This window comes from Bos grunniens, chromosome 5 (assembly GCF_055505025.1).
Source record: "Bos grunniens cultivar Pamir isolate PY7600 chromosome 5, Bosgru_T2T1.0, whole genome shotgun sequence".
Lineage (NCBI taxonomy): Eukaryota > Metazoa > Chordata > Mammalia > Artiodactyla > Bovidae > Bos > Bos grunniens.
Window position 1 is genome coordinate 72,458,458 of NC_141169.1, and position 19,566 is coordinate 72,478,023.

General features: G+C 47.5%; 2 protein-coding genes across 4 annotated transcripts in view; one reads left to right on the plus strand and one right to left on the minus strand.

Moving 5' to 3' along the window:
* TIMP3 (TIMP metallopeptidase inhibitor 3) overlaps window positions 1-14,512 on the plus strand; it is a 60,091-nt gene extending 45,579 nt beyond the window's left edge. Inside the window, exons 2-5 of the mRNA XM_086401196.1 lie at window positions 186-268; window positions 8,251-8,362; window positions 9,414-9,535; window positions 10,621-14,512. Coding sequence (XP_086257322.1) covers window positions 186-268; window positions 8,251-8,362; window positions 9,414-9,535; window positions 10,621-10,818 — 515 coding nt within the window. The 3' untranslated portion in view covers window positions 10,819-14,512. The remainder of the gene's footprint in view (window positions 1-185; window positions 269-8,250; window positions 8,363-9,413; window positions 9,536-10,620) is intronic.
* SYN3 (synapsin III) overlaps window positions 1-19,566 on the minus strand; it is a 496,131-nt gene that overhangs the window by 331,461 nt on the left and 145,104 nt on the right. For all 3 annotated transcript variants that reach the window (XM_086401179.1, XM_086401180.1, XM_086401182.1), the window contains exons 5-6: window positions 18,521-18,677; window positions 16,636-16,725 (exon numbers count right to left, since the gene is read on the minus strand). In XM_086401179.1, the coding sequence (XP_086257305.1) occupies window positions 16,636-16,725; window positions 18,521-18,677 (247 nt within the window). The remainder of the gene's footprint in view (window positions 1-16,635; window positions 16,726-18,520; window positions 18,678-19,566) is intronic.

Below are 19,566 nucleotides of genomic sequence, written 5' to 3' on the forward strand. Positions count from 1 at the left end.
CCCCCATCCCAGGGTTTCTTATCTGAATTCTTGCTCTTATAAACACAATCATCTATTCCAGTTGCCTCACTATTACTAAGAAAGCAATTCCAGGCACACGGCAGGTAGATGCCTGCTCTGAGATGTGGTCCCTCATATGGTTCAGGCCTCCCTAACCTCCCTGTTTGTCTTGCCTTTTTCTCCAGTGATCCGAGCCAAGGTGGTAGGGAAGAAACTGCTGAAGGAGGGGCCCTTTGGCACGATGGTCTACACCATCAAGCAGATGAAGGTGAGTGATAGCCCAATTCCAGGCTCAGGAGGGTTTGGGGGTGGGCAGAGGGCAAGGTTTCTGTCAGAGAGTCTTGGCCAGTGGAGGCAACTGGAACTGGACTTAGAGAGTGTGTTTGCTTGGTATCTGATCCCCAGCCATAGCCCCTCTACCTGGCAGGAGAGGGTGTAGATGAGGCAGCAGAAGGGGAAGGGTGGTGGTGGTGGTGGCTGTTTCATCCCAGAGCCAGGGCAGGTGGAGTCCTTCAGAGGCAGCTGTTAAGAAGCTGGGCTCTGAAACCAGACAGCAGACAGTCCTGTTATCTAGTTACGATGAGCTATTGGCTAAGTCACTGCCCCTCCCTGGGCCTCAGTCTTTCTATCTATAAAATGGGGGCACGTAGGAATGTTGACTAGATGGTCTCTATGGGTTCATCTGAGGTTTGATTTTTTAGGATTAAACAATGCCTACTTTTAAGCAGTCACTAAGATTATAACCTATGTTTGACCTCTTAAAACTTTACATTGAACTTATATCACAGGAACCTCAAGCCAAAGTAGGAACTGCACCCTTTCCCTATTTTCCTGGGTTTAATTGTATTCTCACATCCCAGTAGTTAGCATCATCTACTAAGCATATTCATGTAACTGAGCATATTTGTGAGCACATTAGCATTAGGAAACACATTCAGGAAGCATGCCTTCAGGAAAAGCACATCAGATTCTAAACCTAGGGAGCCCGCCTCCTAGTCTCAGCTCCATCCTCCACTGAGCTCACTTGCTTTAGAACTGTCCCCTTTCCTGGGCTCAGTTTTGCCATCTGTTAATGGACTCAATGGACGTGACTTTGAGTGAACTCTGGGAGATGGTAATGGACAGGGAGGCCGGGCATGCTGCGATTCATGGGGTCGCAAAGAGTTGGACACGACTGAGTGACTGAACTGAACTGAACTGAATGGTACTTTGCCAACAAAGGTCCATCTAGTCAAGGCTATGGTTTTTCCTGTGGTCATGTATGGATGTGAAAGTTGGACTGTGAAGAAAGCTGAGAACCAAAGAACTGATGCTTTTGAACTGTGGTATAGGAGAAGACTCTTGAGAGTCCCTTGGACTGCAAGGAAATCCAACCAGTCCATTCTGAAGGAGACCAGCCCTGGGTGTTCTTTGGAAGGAATGATGCTAAAGCTGAAACTCCAGTACTTTGGCCACCTCATGCGAAGAGTTGACTCATTGGAAAAGACTCTGATGCTGGGAGGGATTAGGGGCAGGAGGAGAAGGGGATGACAGAGGATGAGATGGCTGGATGGCATCACCAACTCAATGGACATGAGTTTGAGTGAACTCCGGGAGTTGGTGATGGACAGGGAGGCCTGGCGTGCTGTGATTCATGGGGTCACAAAGAGTCGGACACGACTGAGTGACTGAACTGAACTAAACTGAATGGTGTGGGGTTGGACTTAGCACTCCTAAGAGCCCTCCTGGCTTAGGCATTTCAGGATTCTAAGTGCCCTGGGACATGGACTGTGTTGCTTCTAAGCAGGAGCTAGTTTGGGTGCTTTGGCACAGAGGACTGGGGCTCTACCCTGAACAGCTTGGCAGCTGGCCCATCATCCCTCCCCCTCACTTTTTAAGCACCTCCTTGCATGCAGCACTCTGTGCCAGGAACTCTGGAGGCCACAAGGGAGATGCGGTCCCTATGTTTAAGAACTATAGTCAGGAGTTTGAGATGGGGTGTGCCCAGGTCCCAGTGGACTGCCAGCCTGGGTACAACTCAGTGCTCATATTTGCATTCCCAGCAATTAGAGTGGGACCAATAGGGACTCAGTAAATTCTTGTCCACATAATGAGGGAATGAGGGTGAGACCCACTAGCCTGAAACCCTGCAGAGGAAACAATCCGTGGGTAGGACTGAGAAGTAGGGAGAGACACAGCCACGGGTGGTACCCAGCCATCTCGGAGGCAGACCTCCAGGCCTCATAATTCCTGCGTCCTGAAGCCCGAGGTTAGATGTACTGAGTTTGCGGAACCTGTTGCTTTGGATTCAATTTTGGAAACATCCACAGCCTTCTGGTTATGTAATGTCCAGAGTCAGGCCTGGATGGCTGCCCTTGGCTGCCCAAGCCTGGTCATGGGACCAGCTTATGTCTTCAGACAGCCATGGGGAAAGAAGAGTGGGTGGAGGGGGAACCAACAAGAGCAGTAACAACCCAAAAACCCACTGTGTAACCACTGGCAGCTGGCAAGCAGATGCAAAAGCAGATTAGACAAAGGCAGAGGTTCAGGAGATGCAATCCCTGTCTGCTCTGAAACAGCCCTTCACATTATGAGAGACGCTCTGCAGCTAGCAGAGCACTGGGAGGGGAAGAGCTGGGGGCAGCAGTTCCTAAGCTTGCCCAGCTCCTCTCCTTCCTTCATGGCCTGGATGCCAGGGTCACCAGAGGCCTTGCTGTGGGTACAATGTCCTGTTCCTGCCTCACTGGGGTAAGAACAGCCCCTGGGCGTTATTTAGAGGCCAAATGATACTTGCTCACCTATCTGCTTCAGGGAAAAAAAAACCCATTCCCAAGATGCTGGTCTTATGCTGTTCATTCACCATCTTTCACCCAGGTCATGGATCAGAGTGCTGGGCATTAGAAAATAAAATTCCCTGTCTTATTTGTGACAGAGGCTCAAAGGGAAATGAGTTGCCCAGAATCACACATTTCATTAAAGGCAAATCTAGTTCCAAAGCTGAGGTGTCAGGACTCCTTCCCAACCCTGGGTGTTCTTTACATGACTCCCCAAAATCTCCCTGAAATCCTACTTCGATCATCAGCCACCATCCAGTACCTTTGTTAACTCTGTCCCTGCTACCAGCCCACTATTGGATAAACCATAGAATTGGTCATTGCCCTTCTATCCAGAGAGGCCACTGGATTCTGCTGGTCTCCAGGTACCGGTAGGCTAGTCTGAGATGGTGCAGGGCAGGGGAGCAGGAGTAGGCCTTCCTCCCCTCTCTCACTTCCTTTCTCTCTTCCTCCCTGCCCTCTCTGTGCTTTGCACTGTGCTTTTCTGAGCTGAGGATACAAAGATAATTGTTATAATGAACACAAGGCTCCATACAAGTAACAATGAAAGAACATTTACTATGTACCATGCATCCTGATAAGCCTTTGCATGGGTCAGTCCTCACAACAACTCGATGAAACAGATAAACATTACCCTCTATTTTACAGGTGAGACTTGAAAGCTTATACAACTGTCAAGATCATTTAGTTAGAAACTGGTGACTAGAGTGAAATTAGAGTTTTTGCCTACAAGATTACAGAGCAGCAGGCTGATTTACCCTTCCCGCCCACTTTGGGGGCTCCCCGGCAACACGCCATTTGTATCTAATTCCCCTAGAAACAAAAGGAGGTTAGCTTGGGTTTGTGGGTTTGTCATCCAGCAGTGTTGGAGAAGGCAATGGCACCCCACTCCAGTACTCTTGCCTGGAAAATCCCATAAATGTAGGAGCCTGGTAGGCTACAGTCCATGGGGTTGCGAAGAGTTGGACACGACTGAGCGACTTCACTTTCACTTTTTACTTTCATGCACTGGAGAAGGAAATGGCAACCCACTACAGTGTTCTTGCCTGGAGAATGCCAGGGATGGCGGAGCCTGGTGGGCTGCCGTCTATGGGGTCGCACAGAGTCACAGACAACTGAAGCGAGTTAGCAGCAGCAGCATCCAGCAGTGTAGCTCTTGACTTGCAAAGGGTGTATGGAAAAAATCTTTGTAGGAAGAAAGGGGAAGAGGCCTGGGAGGGGAGCCTGCAGGAGTTTTGGCACGGGTCCCTGGGCGCTTTGTTCTAGAGGATTAGAGTCTACCCAGAGAGTCCGCTGGGGAAAGCAAGGACTCCCTTAAAGCACGGCTAAAGGAACTCAGAAGACGTGAGAATTTGAGCTGCACTATCTGACCGCTTTCTTTTCTGAGTTCCCAACCTCTCACCCCCTAATTTCTCACCAGATGAAAGGCAGGCAGACCCCCTCCCATATGCTGATTCTGGAGCCTCCGGTCATCCTCTCAGGTATATCTTGAGTGTGCACAGGAGAGACTGGGAGGGTGTTAGAATGCTGAGGCAGCTTACTGCGAGCTCAGACTTGGAGATTAGCTGGGGCTGGGGTGCTGGGCTGTGGAGCAAAGGTGGAAGTTCCCAGAATTGGATGTTCTAATCTTTGGGGACCTTATCTCTCATCAGGACTATGAGAAAGCATCTGCTTTGCTTTGACTATAGTTTATGCCAAGGAAACCCGCTCTCAGACTGGCTACAGGGGAGAGCAAGTGGGGGACATGATGTCCCAGCTGGTCTCGGGGAAAGTCCCATGGGAAGGCCCGCTGGTCATGTGCTGTGCACATCCTGACCCTGGGGAGGACAGATCTGCTGGACAATCGGATTGCCTGGCCCCCAGGACTTCCTTCCTTCAGGGCTTTGTCTAATCAAAATGAGCAATGGCAGCATCTCGCCTTTGAAGCTGCAGCTGGAAGCCTTTCTGGCCACCCCTCCCTGCTCTCCCCCTCCCTCCGGCCAGCCCACAGGGAGGGGGAGCCCCTCCACAGCCCAACGCCTGTGACTCTGCTCTCGTGTGCTCTGCCTCCCCAGCTAGACAGCCCGATCTGTGAGAGAAAGTCCGTGCACTTGGTGCTCCAGGCAGGTTTCTACTGCCTCTGAAATGCGACTGCTTATAGGAAGCAGTGTGAGTTTAAATGAGTTCAGGCTATAAAGCAGTGTCCAGCACAGTGCTGACCCTCCACAGGCAAGCCAGAAATATCTGACATAGTGGTGACAGTTCACGCTGCGAATATGGATAAAGACCAGACGACATTCCGTAAGAAATGGGTAAAACTCCCCAAACTCAGAAATTTCTTTCTCACATTACTTGTTCCTTCACTCCAAGGGAAGTTAAGAAGTTCTTGGAACTTCATGTACTTACTATCATGAAGCGAGGCCGAGAGGCTTGTAAAGTCCAGTGTGGTGTGTGGGTATGCATATATGTGTGTATATATACAGCAATGAAATATTATAATGGAATATTATTCAGCCTCAAAAAAGGGAAATTTGTCATTTGTGACAACACAGGTGAACCTGGAGGACATTAATGCTAAGTATAATAAGCCAGACATGGAAAGAAAAGTATTACACAGCCTCATTTATTTGTGAAATCTAAAAAAAGTAGAATTCTTTGAAACAGCGAGTGGAATGGTGGTTATCAGGATCTAGGAGATGCAGAAAATGGGAGATGTTGGTGAAAGGTTACAGACTTTCAGTACTGAGGTATGTGTGAGTTCTGGAGATCTAACGCACAGCATTGGGACTATAGTCGACAACATTGTAGGACGTGCCAGAAAGTTGCTGAGAGAGATGTTAAGCGTTCTCATACATAAAAAGGTAACTATGTGAGGTTATAGATGTGTTAACTAGCTTCCTTGTGGTAATCACATCATATACATATTTCAAAATAACCCTTGCATACCTTACCCTTTTGATACATCTTTTATCTGTCAATCATACCTCAATAAAGCCAGTGGGGAGTGGGGAAGGAGCAACCTGCCTACTTCTGAAACCAGCTTTAACTATTTGTACCAAGAGACGAAGCTGGGCAAGACATGTAGGAAGAAGGGGACCAAATTCTTCTGTCTGCTCATGACAAACTTCAGTAAAACTTGTTTTAAGCTAACTTTAACTAAATGTGTGCCAGGTGCTATTCTAAGGCATTTAATTCTCAAAAACACCTTATAAAGTCAGTTGGTTGTTGTTTAGTCACCAAGTCATGTTCAGCTCTTTGCAACCCCCTGGGATGCAGTGTGCCAGTCCTCCCTGTCCTTCAGTATCTCCTGGAGTTTGCTCAAACTCATGTCCACTGAGTCAGTGATGCCATCCAATCATCTCATCCTCTGTCACCCCCTTCTCCTCTTGCCCTCAATCTTTCCTAGGATCAGAGTTTTTTCAATGAGTCAGTTCTTTGCATAAGGTGATTTGCCCCATTTTAGAGATGAAGAAACTGAGGCCCAAAGATAGTAAACAACTTTCCAAGAAGCTAATAAATAGCAGAGACAAGATATAGACTCTGGCTGTCTGTCTATAGAACCTGAGTTTACCATTAATCTTCCATTGCATTGGCTGGACTAGATTACCCACATTTCCAATTCTGAGATTCTCTAATTTTAGGACATTATAAACCTATTATAACCCTTCTAAAATTTTCAAACCAATTCTAGGTCTCTATGGCTACAGACATAATAATACTTTAGGATCAATATTTAGATTAAGCTAGATTAATATAAAAAAAGACAACAAAATGAGTAAAAATCTGCCTAACTTTACCATACATTTACTACAAATGTATTGTTATTTTCAGAATTGACCTTAAAAGGCAGCTCTGTATTTGTCAGACTCAGTCATTTATAATGTATTAAGATTCTGACTTTGTGTGTAAGTGCTAGAAACCATGTTAAAATAAGGTGTTCTTCAGTTCAAAAGTAGCAATGATGCTAAGCTGATTTCAACAAGTTGAGTTCTTACTGGGCAGGGGCTGGATTCTCACTCATAAACCAGAGAGGAGATAAAGGGAACACACCAACATGGAATAAACTGAGGCTCCAGTAGGCTGTCCTGTAAAACCTAGAGCAAGTACTGAGTTGGAACACTTGCCAAAAAGGCAAGGGTAATCCACACCAAAACAAGAAGTTGCTGGGCCTGGGAGTAAATGCAAGGGATGTTCTCCCAGGGCCACGCATGATGGCATGCACATAGCAGCCCTCTTAGGTACGGTTCTTATTAGAGCAAGAGAGGCACCATCCACCACTGAGGAACTGGGCAGTAGGATGGGACATGCCCCCGCCCCCCATGGCATAACTGAAAACTGAGTGAAAACAGAAGTCTCCCCCACCCCCTGCTCTTGGCTGCATTTCCTTGTTTAGCTGGAGAGCCTCGAGGGAGAAGAGGGTTGCAAAGGGAGGCCAGGTAAATTAAAAGCACCTGCACTGATGGTTGTACACAATTAGAACAGTACTCCCCTTAAAAAGGAAGTAGCTCCCAAACCCTGTGAGTCTAACAAACCCATTACGATGGCGGGGTGGGGTGGGGGGGGGTTGGGGGATTTGGGGGGGGTTGGGGGGGTGGGGGGCGGGGGGCGGCTCATGGACCACCTACCCCCGCCAGGCAATCACCACTTAAAAGAAAACAGGGAGAAAAAAAACAGCCCATTAGATTGAATGGGAGACACTTAGATGATACACCAGTGAGGTGATGTCTGGCTTTTTATTAATTACTCTAAGTAAATTAATAACGCATACCAGAACTAAAGCAGAAACACTGTCTTATTGGAAACCCTTGGGATAATCCCAGAGACCACCAGCCATCCAGGGCTAAGAACTGGGGGATAATGGGATTCGGCAGCACCTCGGTGCCCCCTCCCACCCCTGCCAGCTCACAAGGTTAACAGTTGTCTCAGCAGATCAGGGCCTGCAGAACGCTCGTGGACTAGACCTGGAATCGCCAAGTGGTTTCAGCCTCCATTATGTGCACACTGGTGGCTCTGAGCACATGCTGATGAAGGAGGCAGATAGCTATAAATGGCACCTGCCTGCATCAGAGGCCCTTAGCCATGAGCTTGTGAGGCTGCCAGGGAGACAGCATAGGATAATGGTTAAGAACAAGTTCTCCTGCTTACATTCCTGTCTCTGCCACACACCAACCGTGTGCCCTTAGACAAGCCACGTAACCTGTCTGGGCCTTGGGCTCCTCACCTATAACATGGAGTGGGAGGTGTGACTGGCTGGATGGGAAGGTTTCTTGGGGAAGGCACCAACCGTGGCTCAGAAGAGAGAGGAGCAGGTGTCTTTGCCTCTGGAGTGAAGACCCTTTGGTAGGTAGTTCAGTGACTGGCCACAGTGGCCTATAAAGGAAATCCGATCCCACAGCCCAAATGATGGCATGTGTTCTGAGGTCTGGTCCTCCTCTCATGACATTCCTTCTGCCCACAGATGTACCGAGGATTCACCAAGATGCCCCATGTGCAGTACATCCACACAGAAGCTTCTGAAAGTCTCTGTGGCCTTAAGCTTGAGGTCAACAAGTACCAGTACCTGCTGACAGGTAATGGCCAACTCCGGCATCTAGGTCAGGGTTTGGCCAAGGTCCACTGCTCCTCAGTTCAGAAGATGAACGAGTTGTAGACCCAGCAGTGTTCTCAGGTCCCTGGTGATGTGCCCGCTGAATTGTAAGGAGTTATCTAGAGTTGAGTCTATCTTACTCGGCCATTGGTCGGAGCTTAAAGTTTCTACGTGAGGCTGGGTTTTACTCTTTTGGACTCTGTGGGAGAGGGAGAGGGAGAGGGTGGGGTGATTTGGGAGAATGGCATTGAAACATATATAATATCATATATGAAACGAATCGCCAGTCCAAGTTCGATACATGGTACTGGTTGCTTGGGGCTGGTGCACTGGGATGACCCAGAGGGATGGTATGGGGAGGGAGGAGGGAGTGGGGTTCAGGATGGGGAACACGTGTATACCTGGGGCGGATTCATGTTGATGTATGGCAAAACCAATACACTATTGTAAAGTAGTTAACCTCCAATTAAAATAAATAAATTTATATTAAAAATAAATAAAATTAATTTTTATTGGAGTACAGTTGCTTTACGAGGCTGGGTTTTAGTCTCCATTCTACCACTGACTGTGGAGAAAATCTCCTAGTTTTGCAATTTCTCAGCTTTACAGTAAGTAAAAAGAAATTGCTAGTACCTATTGCTCTCCACATCTCAGTCAACCTATTAGGTCTGTCTTTTAAAGCTGTCCACCTTTAGGCAATCAGTGGAGAAAAGGAAAAAAACAAAAGCAAGACCAAAAAGCCATTGATGTGAGAAGAGAACAGTTGGTCTCTGACCCGAGCTCCAGTGCTCACTGGGTTTGTGGACCTTCCACACATCGCTTAACCTCTCCAAGCTTAATTTTCTGCATTTGGAAAATGGGTATACAATCCATCCTAAAAGGTGTTGGAGAAGATGAAATAAAATCATGGGACAGTAAAGTACGTAGTACATACATTTCCTGACCTAAGGAGGTTACTCAGTAGGCATGAATTCCTTCTCTTCTGGCTGGGTTTTGGGCAAAATAACTCTCCCCTTGTCCCTTTCCTCCTCTAGGCCGAGTCTATGATGGCAAGATGTACACAGGACTGTGTAACTTTGTAGAGAGGTGGGACCAGCTCACCCTCTCCCAGCGCAAGGGGCTGAACTATCGATATCACCTGGGCTGTAACTGCAAGGTAAGCCTCAGGGATAGCAGACGGGGGCGGCTACTGGCTGGCAGCCCTAGAAACACCAGCTCCTCCAGAACTGGGCACTGGACCCTTGGGCTGAGAAGGGTGTGCGGTTCAGGCCTGGGCAGAGGGGCAGGTCTGAGCAGGGGTGGCAAGCAATGTTGCACCTATGCTGAGCAGCAAAGAGGGAGAGGAAAGAATGCCTTTCTGCTCTAATTTGTGCTGCCCACTTGGCAGCTGCTGGGGCATGAGGGCTCTTCAGCATTCTTGACCCCCCGCTCCGCACTGTGACTCAAGGTTGTAGAAGGTACAGGATCCTTAATGGCAAGTCCTGCCAAGTCCCAAGTGGGCTTGCTTAGGCAGCTGACTCACTGGTGGCCCCCACCCAAGGCGGCTTAACTGGTACAGGACTGCAGATACCACTTGCTTCAGAAGGTCACTCTTCAACCTGGCCCAACTTCTTGACCCAAGCACAGAGTTAGGGCCCACAGCCTTGCTGCTGTAGGAGGCAGTTGGGCCAGTCTCTCAATTAATTCTCATGACAACTCTGCAAAATTGTGACAACAGTGATTACTACTAGTATAGTTTTAATTATCCCTATTTTGCAGATGAGGAAACATCTGCAAAAGGTCCAGAGAGTAGCTAGGCCTAAGTCACACAGCTCACTGTCTGATTTCCAGCCTACGGCAGCTGGACTCTACATTTTTATGCTTTAATCTTTTTGATTTCTCAGTTCCCTACAACTGTTAAGAACTCCCATGCTTGCCTGTTACCACTTGAGAGGAAAAGCTCTCCCAAATATCTAATTCTACCACTTTCTGGCTGTGTGACTTGGGGCAAGTTACTTAACCTCTCTGAGGCTCTATTGTTTGTAAAAGGGAGATAAATCAGTTATGAGAATTAAAGAATAAGATGGAAGCACTTAGCAGAATGTCTGGTACATAGTAGGTGCTCAATAAATATTGGTGAGTGTTATTTATATTGTCCTCACTAAGGGAGGGATGTGGCTGGGCTCCACCACAGAGATCTCACATCAGGCCTAAGTCCACCCTGGCAGAGCCCACCAACCTTTGGCTTTTATCTCACTGCAGATCAAATCCTGCTACTACCTGCCTTGCTTTGTAACCTCCAAGAACGAGTGTCTCTGGACCGACATGCTCTCCAATTTCGGCTACCCTGGCTACCAGTCCAAACACTATGCTTGCATCCGGCAGAAGGGTGGCTACTGTAGCTGGTACCGAGGATGGGCACCCCCGGACAAAAGCATCATCAATGCCACAGACCCCTGAGCATCAGACCCGGCCCCACCTCACTTCCCTCCCTTCCCACTGAGCTTCCCTTGGACACTAACTCTTCTCAGATGATGACAATGAAATTAGTGCCTGTTTTCTTGCAAATTTAGCACTTCGAACACTTAGAGGAAAATCTATGCTGTCATATGGAGTTTATTTGGAACCATCCTCCTGGCCCCACCCCTCCCTTTCTTTTTGGTGTTTGACATCACCCATTTCCACCTGGAAATTTTTGGTGTCATGCCAGAAAGAATGAGGAGTGGGTACTCTTCTTCTTCGTGATGATATAATCTATATTTTTTTAGGAAAACAAAAATTGAAAAACTACCCGATTAGGGCATTGTAATATCTACCCTTCTTTCTTCTTCCCCATCTCACCATCTCCCAGACTCTCCTTCCTTTGCCCTTCTCTACCCTCTTCCTCAGTACGTAAAGGACACAGACAAGGAAGCTGCTGAAAAGCCAACTGTTTCAAATCAGTCAAGGGCAGCCAGCAGATAGACTCAAGGTACGCAGAAGATGTTATACACCGAGGAGATGCTACTGCATGTCCTTACCAGACTGTGTCTGTCTGTGTCTGCACATGAGACTGAGGGAGGGAAGGAAGAAACTGCAAGAGGGTCTGGATGATGCAGCACACACACAGCTCCCCCAGCCCACCGATGCTTGGGTTGACCAGATGCTTCTGAGTCTGGAGCAAGCAGCCAGGCCAGAATAACAGAATTTTCTTAGTTGATGAAGACTTAAATATCTGCCTGAGGTCAGGAGGCAATGTGCCTTAGACAAAAGCTCAGGTGAGAGACTAAGATGAATGTCTTTCCTCTTCTCACTGCCCACAAGATTTCCTCCTGGAAACGTCTTTGGTAGATCTGGCCAGGAGCTTGCCTTTATATAAATCGGAGAAATACGAACACCGTACACTATCCACAGATAGAGAACAAGTAGATTTGGGTAGAGGATATTATTTCCAAACTAGCATTTTAGTTCACCTAGGGGGGTGTGTTTGCATACACATTTACATATACCCACATGGGGACATAAGCTAATTTTTTTTTTTTTACAGGACACAGAATTCTGTTCAATGCTGTTAAATATGCCAATAGCTTAATCTCTTCTATTTTGTTGTTGTTGCTTGTTTGAAGAAAATCATGACATTCCAAGTTGATCTTTTTTTTTTTCATTTTAATTAAAATTTGAATTTCTGAGCACCCTCAGCATCCCTCTAACTGGGGTCATCTGACCTCTGTCCTCCTTTTCTCCTGCTTCATGTTTGGGGCCTTCATTTAACTGCCTTTACTGGCTGGCTCAGATGGGAGATGCGAGTTAGTGTGGGTCTGGGCCTGGGCACAGGAAGGAAAGCTGCAGTATCTGCCTTGGTTAGATGGCCACATTTTCTGGGTTTGGGGACAACTTGCTCCTTTTCCTGTAGCTTACTGGCGAGTGAATGACACATCCTAAGGCCCTCACCTCATAGAATTAAAAGTGGTGGTCACTGGGAAAACCTGACTTTGCAAACAGCTGTAGGGTTTTTGTTGTATTTTTTGAAATAAAACTATAATATAAATTCTCTGATTAAATAAAATTATTTTAAGTTTTAGTGTTGAAAGTGAGATGCCAAGAGTAGGTGATAATGTATATTTTACAGAATTGAGGATGGTAGGATGGTTACATTTAACATGATGGCTCTGTCTCTTTTTTTCAGATTATGGGTATTTGTACTCTATTAGTATTTGTATCTTCAGTTCATTCCACTTTAGGAAACAGAGCTGCCAATTTAAACGGGAGAAAAAAAAGCAGCAGACAACACAACGTAATGTCTCGCTCACAAACACAAACGCCCAGGCAAGGTGTTTGGCAGAACCTCAGAGCGAGAAGGCAGTCAAGGCATCTGATTTCCTCCAGACTGGTCTCATTACCTAGTACCTTTCACCTTGTGGTGGGGACATTTGGCATGCAGGAAACAGGAGACTTTGCTCTCAGTGGGGCAGCATAAGCAGAAGGAGCTGAGTTCAGCAGGCCAGTGGTTTTTAAGGGGTAAGCCCCAGACTTGGTGTTTTAAGATTTTCTTAATTTGAACTTCAAAGTCCTACAAGGTAGAAGCCCTAACCCGATCTGCACAGGTGCCCTCCCACAACTGGACATCAGTGTGACTCCATGAGGCATCTGGCTATTCTTGGTCCCTGGTGGGGTCACCTCCACTCACACAAAGAGAGACTTGAGGTGAGGCCTGAGCCCGAATCACCTGAAGTTTCCCTCTGAAAAGTTGGTGGAACCACAGTCCCATCTGCCAGGCCCTGGCGAGGAGAACAGCAGGTCCTGAGCAAAGAAGGGTCCTTTGCAAAGTGATGTCAGAGGGCGGTTTTTGAGCTTTCTATAAGCTATAGCTTTGTTTATTTCACCTGTTCACTTACTGTATAATTTAAAGTCATTTATGTAGCTGAGACACTTCCGTATTTCATTCATTTCATGAACGTTTTATTTTGCTAAATCTTATGTCATGTGTAGGCTGTAATATGTGTACACTGTGTTTAAGAGAAAAGAAGAAAACAAAACCTACATGCCACCATTTTTCTGAATCAAATTCTACAGTGGAATGGAGGGTAAAGACTTCTACTGTGCAGGCAGCTAGATTGGTAAATGGGGGAACTAGAAGCAACGAGCACTGGAGAGTCCTCTAGACTCTTCCCCGTTGGCATCCTAGTGCTTTCTGGACTACGAAGGAGAAGAGAAAAAATAGCAAGTACATTCACATCCTTGCCCTGTTATCAACTGGCCCTGGGCGCTCTGCTAGTCATTCCCATTCCTTTTTCCCTCTAGTCCATTTGTCCAACCCATTGAGAAGCCATGATTTCACCTAAAAATCCAGGGCCATGGGACCTGGGATTCTGAGATGTCTTGGCCTCCTCTAGCCATCTCTTCTGCCTCCCTATGCAGGAGGCACCACACCTAGGCTCTCGCCTCTCAGGCCAGTGCTCCATCTGGCCAGCACTGGGAGACTCCTGTGCTTTTTACCCTTGCACAGCCCCAGACACATAATGGCAATCAGGCTACAGCCCATGAGCACCATTTTTCATACAAAAAAATGAAGGTTCTTGAGCAATTAAAAAAAATGACTTATTGGAACAGCTGTCTCAGAGAAACTGTGGTCCCCAAGAGACAACACCCTCTCCTGCCTCTGTCCTTCATCATGTGTTCACTGACCAGCAACATGAGTTAACCAAAAATGACACCCAAGCGTTTGGCTCCTGGCTGTGAAAGTAAAAATATCACTAAAATAGTTTTACACAAGAAAAACACTTTAAAAATTCTGACAGCAAAAACAAAACACAGTGGGCGCGTGCTGGGGAGACGGATATAAACAGCTTCCAAACGGGCTCCTGGGAGGCACGAGAAGGGCTCACGGTCTGAGGGGAGGGGCTTCATAAATTCTCCCAGGCACCACCCTCCTTCCTCCTTAGCCGGTCTGCTGTCCTGAGAGCCAGAAGTGATGGAGAGAAATCAACTAGAGAAAACCCTGTCTGGAAGGAATGTATTTGTTGCTAAATTTTGTAGCACTGTTTACAGTTTTCCTCCATGTTATTTATGAATTTTATATTCCGAGAATGTATATTGTCTTGTAATGTTGCATAATGTTCACTTTTTATAGTGTGTCCTTTATTCTAAACAGTAAAGTGGTTTTATTTCTATCACATACCTGCAGTCTCTTGCTTCTTTGTGTCCTGACCGCCGTTGGGGGTTATGGCGACCACAGAGGCTCTCAGAAATCAGGTCCTGCCTGCTTTGGCCCCTGGCCTGTGAATAGTCCCTACCCTCCATTCAATTCCACAGTATGGACCCACCTGCCCCAGCCCTTTCCCCAGGCGGGAGCATTTTCAGGAGAGGCATCCTAGACTTCCTGCGGCGGCTAATCCAGCCCTGACCTTCCTCCCCAATTCTACGACCAGGGTTCGCCCCAGTTCTATGGAATCTGGATCAACATCTAATTACCTGATAGTGGTTCGGGTATTCCCAGACTGGAGCCCTGACTTGCTGCTGCTACTGGAGCCCTGACTTAGCCTTGCCTATTTTCTTTCTTAGAATCTCAACCTAGTGGAAGTCGGAGAGGGAGGCTCAAACAGCAGTCCTTGATGCCAAATGCCTGCCTGGAATTTCAAGTATGACTTGGCCTAGTTGGGAATGCCAGGAACTCACTACAGCCGTGCAACACCCTCCCCGCTACCGCCCCGGCCCCACTCAGAACTTACAGCTGGGCCTGTCACCCTCAATGGGCTGGGTTGGCGGCAAACCCTTCACCCAAATATTATCCCACTGTTGACAATGTTTCAAGGTATGGCTTTGCCCCAATTTTAAAACTACTCTATTTTGAGCACCTATTGTATGCCACTGAGAAGGCAATGGCACCCCGCTCCAGTACTCTTGCCTGGAAAAATCCCATGGACGGAGGAGCCTGGTAGGCTAGAGTCCATGGGGTCTCTAGGAGTCAGACATGAATGAGCGACTTCACTTTCACTTTTCACTTTCATGCATTGGAGAAGGAAATGGCAACCCACTCCAGTGTTCCTGCCTGGAGAATCCCAGGGACAGGGGAGCCTGGTGGGCTGCCATCTATGGGGGTTGAACAGAGTTGGACACGACTTAAGTGACTTGGCAGCAGCAGCAGCATTGTATACCAAGCACAGTACCCTGTACACATGATCGTGTTAAATCTCAACAACCCAATGAAGTGGTTCCACTGTCATTCATGGTTTTCTACCAAGGAAGCTGAGACTCACAGAGATCCAAAGCCTAGTAAGCAGGCAGAACTGGGATTCAAACTCAGGCTGGTTTGAGGATAAATCCTGAATTTTCTTCACTGTTTCTCACTTTGTTGGAACATGCCCCCTTCTTATTCCAACCAGCACACCCTGGCTGGTATGACACCTCACTAGATCAGATACACGGGAAAGATAATCAATGAGAAACATTTTTGCCTGCTTAGACTGTCCCCCCACTTGGAGACACCTATCAGTGTCTCCAAATAGGACTTGGAAGCTCAGTTGCCTAAACTTGGGACTAAAAGCAGACTGTTGGAACTCTATTAACCATCTTGTACCCCACGACTTGTGTTCTTTGCAAGGCATGCATGGGGCCATGGCCCTGCATTCCTTTGACAAGTTTAACAAGACCACTGACCATGACAGCAGGCATGTCACGGGCTCTTTCCAGCATCCCAGAACTCTTCCATCTAACTTCTTCTGGCCGCGGGATGGAGAGCCCCTCACCTCACACCCAAAAAGACGTTCACCTTTCCCACCCTCCAAATGGGAGGCTATCCCACATATTCCAAGCTAAACTCCAACCACTTCCCAGCAACAACCTTGGGTATATTCAAAAGTTTGAGTGCAGAGAGGATGCACGAGCAAACTGCCCTTTGATGATTAATGGAAACAAAAATATCACTGCTTTTATTAAAATAAGAGTTGAAACCAAGTCCTGCACAGGGCTCACATGAAATAACATTCTACCTTAGAAACATCTTTCACCTTTGTTTCCAACTGCCAGCTCAAGTTGTCCTGATTTGCTGAAGATTCCCAGGGTCCCACGGAATGCTGTGTATCTTTGTCATTTACTCTACCACCTGAAATTTCACCTGGAGACCTGACTCTTCCCCTGGAAAGCCAGGTGTTCCCACAGGATGTCACAGCTCTTCCTTACAGCCTAGGTGGTCAGGGAGCAGCCCCCATGCCCACCTCCTCCATTCAAACGGACTGAGTACATGGACATCTGTATTTATTCCATACCACAAAAATGGTAAGAGTGAAAAAAGGTACTCACCATTGGCTTGTGATTGGGGAAAAATGTTTGCTCCACAAGCGGGAACTTCTCAGGACCCAGGGAATGGAAGATCTTAATGAGCTGAGAGAACTAGGATAGAATATGACAGAACATTGGTCACCCACTGCTACCTGGTATGGAGAAATATCCCACCGGATCCCAGGCCTCAAGCACCTATCTGCTCCAGTAGCTGCTCCTTGCCCACAGGATAAAGGCCAGAGTCCTGGACTGGACATTCGTCCTCAGTCTCCTCCGTCATCCACCTTGCTCAGCAGCCCTGGGAGCTCATTCTGTGCCCAGCACTGAGCTCGACAGCACACACAGCTATATGTGTTCAGGGGCAACACACTGAACACATGAGACCAGGTCTGGAGGAAAGACAGCCTGTGGGCAGATGGCTGAGATAATAACATCTTGCTGGAGGGAAGTGAGGGGCTTGTGGGACCTGGAAGAGAGGTAAGGATGACTTCAGAAGCAGATTATATAAGAGAAGGAGGAAGGGCATTCCAGTGTGCAGTGAGACAGCTGTGTGCTAGAGATGCTCAGCGGACAAAGAGCTGGGAATTCACCCATCAGGCAAAGGGAGCTGTCAGTGAACTAAAGCAGGGAAGAGTAAGGTAGACTCTGATCAGAAAGAAGGAATCAGGTGCAGCGTAAGGCCTAATGTGGATGTCTAGTGGCTGGAAGAGGAGCTAAGTCTTGTGCCAAACTGACTTTGTGGTAAACTCAATACTGAGAGCTCACACGGGAAGAACAGACAACAGGAACTCTCTGCATCATGCCAGGACTGGAAGATTCTTGGGCTGCAGCCTGCCGTTGTGGTGCAACATGCTGTCAGTTTAATAGGCTTGAGGGACCTCAGAAATATGAGAAATGAGGGAGGGTCCCTCATTCTACAGATAAGCAAACTGACATCCAGAGAAGGAGAGCAATTCCATAATCAAGTAAGAGTTTTGGAGAATGTCCAGCTTCACTATTTACTACTAGCGACATAAGTCTCAATTTCCTCTTCTGTCCAATGGAGATACTAGAAATACCTACTCATCACGGTGGTTTTAAGATTAAATATAATATGCATATGAAGGGCTCAACATAGTGCAGTTAGTACTAATGAATTGTACTTGCTACCATCACCAAGACTATGTGGGAAAAAAAGGATGGTGAACTAATACCGCTGAGGACCCTTCCGGGGATGTTGTAGGCCTAAAAGCTTAGTCAGGGAAGAACGATAAGGAGACCAAGGCCATAGTAACAATGGTTAAAGACTATCCATACCTACTAAATGAATGCATACGTGCATTCAATAAATCCTGAGTGCCAGTTCTGCAGAGACCTTGTTGTCACCATGCTCAAAGAGTGAGAGCAGTAGGGTCCCCCTCTTACCACTGACAATATTATAATGTAACATTGTACCATGCTGCTGCTGCTGCTGCTAAGTCACTTCAGTCGTGTCCGACTCTGTGCGACCCCACAGACAGTAGCCCACCAGGCTCCGCCATCCCTGGCATTCTCCAGGCAAGAATACTGGAGTGGGTTGCCATTTCCTTCTCCAATGCATGAAAGAGAAAAGTGAAAGTGAAGTCGCTCAGTCGTGTCTGGCTCTTAGCAACCCCATGGATTCCAGCCTACCAGGCTCCTCCGTCCATGGGATTTTCCAGGCAAGAGTACTGGAGTGGGGTGCCATTGCCTTCTCCCATGCTATAAAACATCTGTTAGGTAATAACTACAGGAAGGGGTTTGGGATCCAAGTTGTTTATTCGGTTGCTTTAAATAAAAGACTCCCTTCATTACTGAGCCTCCCTGCTGGGGAATGGGTCCATTTCAGGGCCAGGAGGCCAGTCCCTGCTTCCCCCTTCCTTTTGAGTCAGGTTGGCCCTGCACCTACCACCCAGGGCTTGCTGCAGAAATTGTAGACAGAGTAGAGGGAGTTGACGGCAGGCAGCCCTCCATACTGGAGGCCGATGACCAGGCTGCGGTAGTCTTCGCCCAGGGCCATGCTGTAGGCGTGCTGGCGGACAAGGATGAAGTCCGGCTTGAAGGATCTGCCAAGAGAGGGACCAACAGCAGTGTTACATACTTAATGGGCTGACGGGACAATCAGGACACCAAGCCAAAGCCTGCTGGGGATGGCACCTCCATTCAGAACGGGGACAGGGTGGGGGGGTGGGGATGAGGAAGACCAGATGCAAACACACAGCAACTGCAAAGTAAAAGGACTGAAAACAACTCACACTTTATTTCTTTTTAAGGTTGTTTTCTAGATTTTTTATACTGAACAAGTATTTAATTGGCAAATGGAAAAAAAAAAACATATCAAACAATTCAGTGAACATACTGTGGTTTTACTAGGCACTATGGCGGATACACAAGTTACTCAGTCCTCACTATTGCCCTGGGATGTGGATGCTGCTGCTGTCAATTCCATCTCACAGATGAGCACCAGAGGCTCAGGAAGACCAGGTCACTTGCTCACAAAGACACACTGCAGGTAAATGGCAGGGCCGGGGCTGTACAGCCTCATGGCCCTGGATCACAATGATGGTGCAGTGCAGTTTCCTTCTAGTGCGTCTTCAACGCTTCTTGTCCCTTTCAAGTGGCAACCTCTGGAAAGCAGCAAGAGTAGTGATGCCATGGCTTGAGAACATGCCAGGCTCTGCCAGGTCCCTCTGGAGATAAGATCCTGACTGAAGCTCACAAGCAGACCAGAGTAAGGTCAGCACTATTTCTCCAATTTATAGATGGGAACACATTGCAAGTCAGAGACGGTGTGAACTTCCCCAAATCACAAAGCTGGGAAGCAGGAGAGCCACGTTTGAACACAGGTCATCTGACTCCAAGTCCACATGCTCTACCCTCTGTCACAAGGATCCAGGTAGATTCACAGTGTTTCATTCACACTGCCAAGGATCCACCTGCTCCTGGATTCCTCAC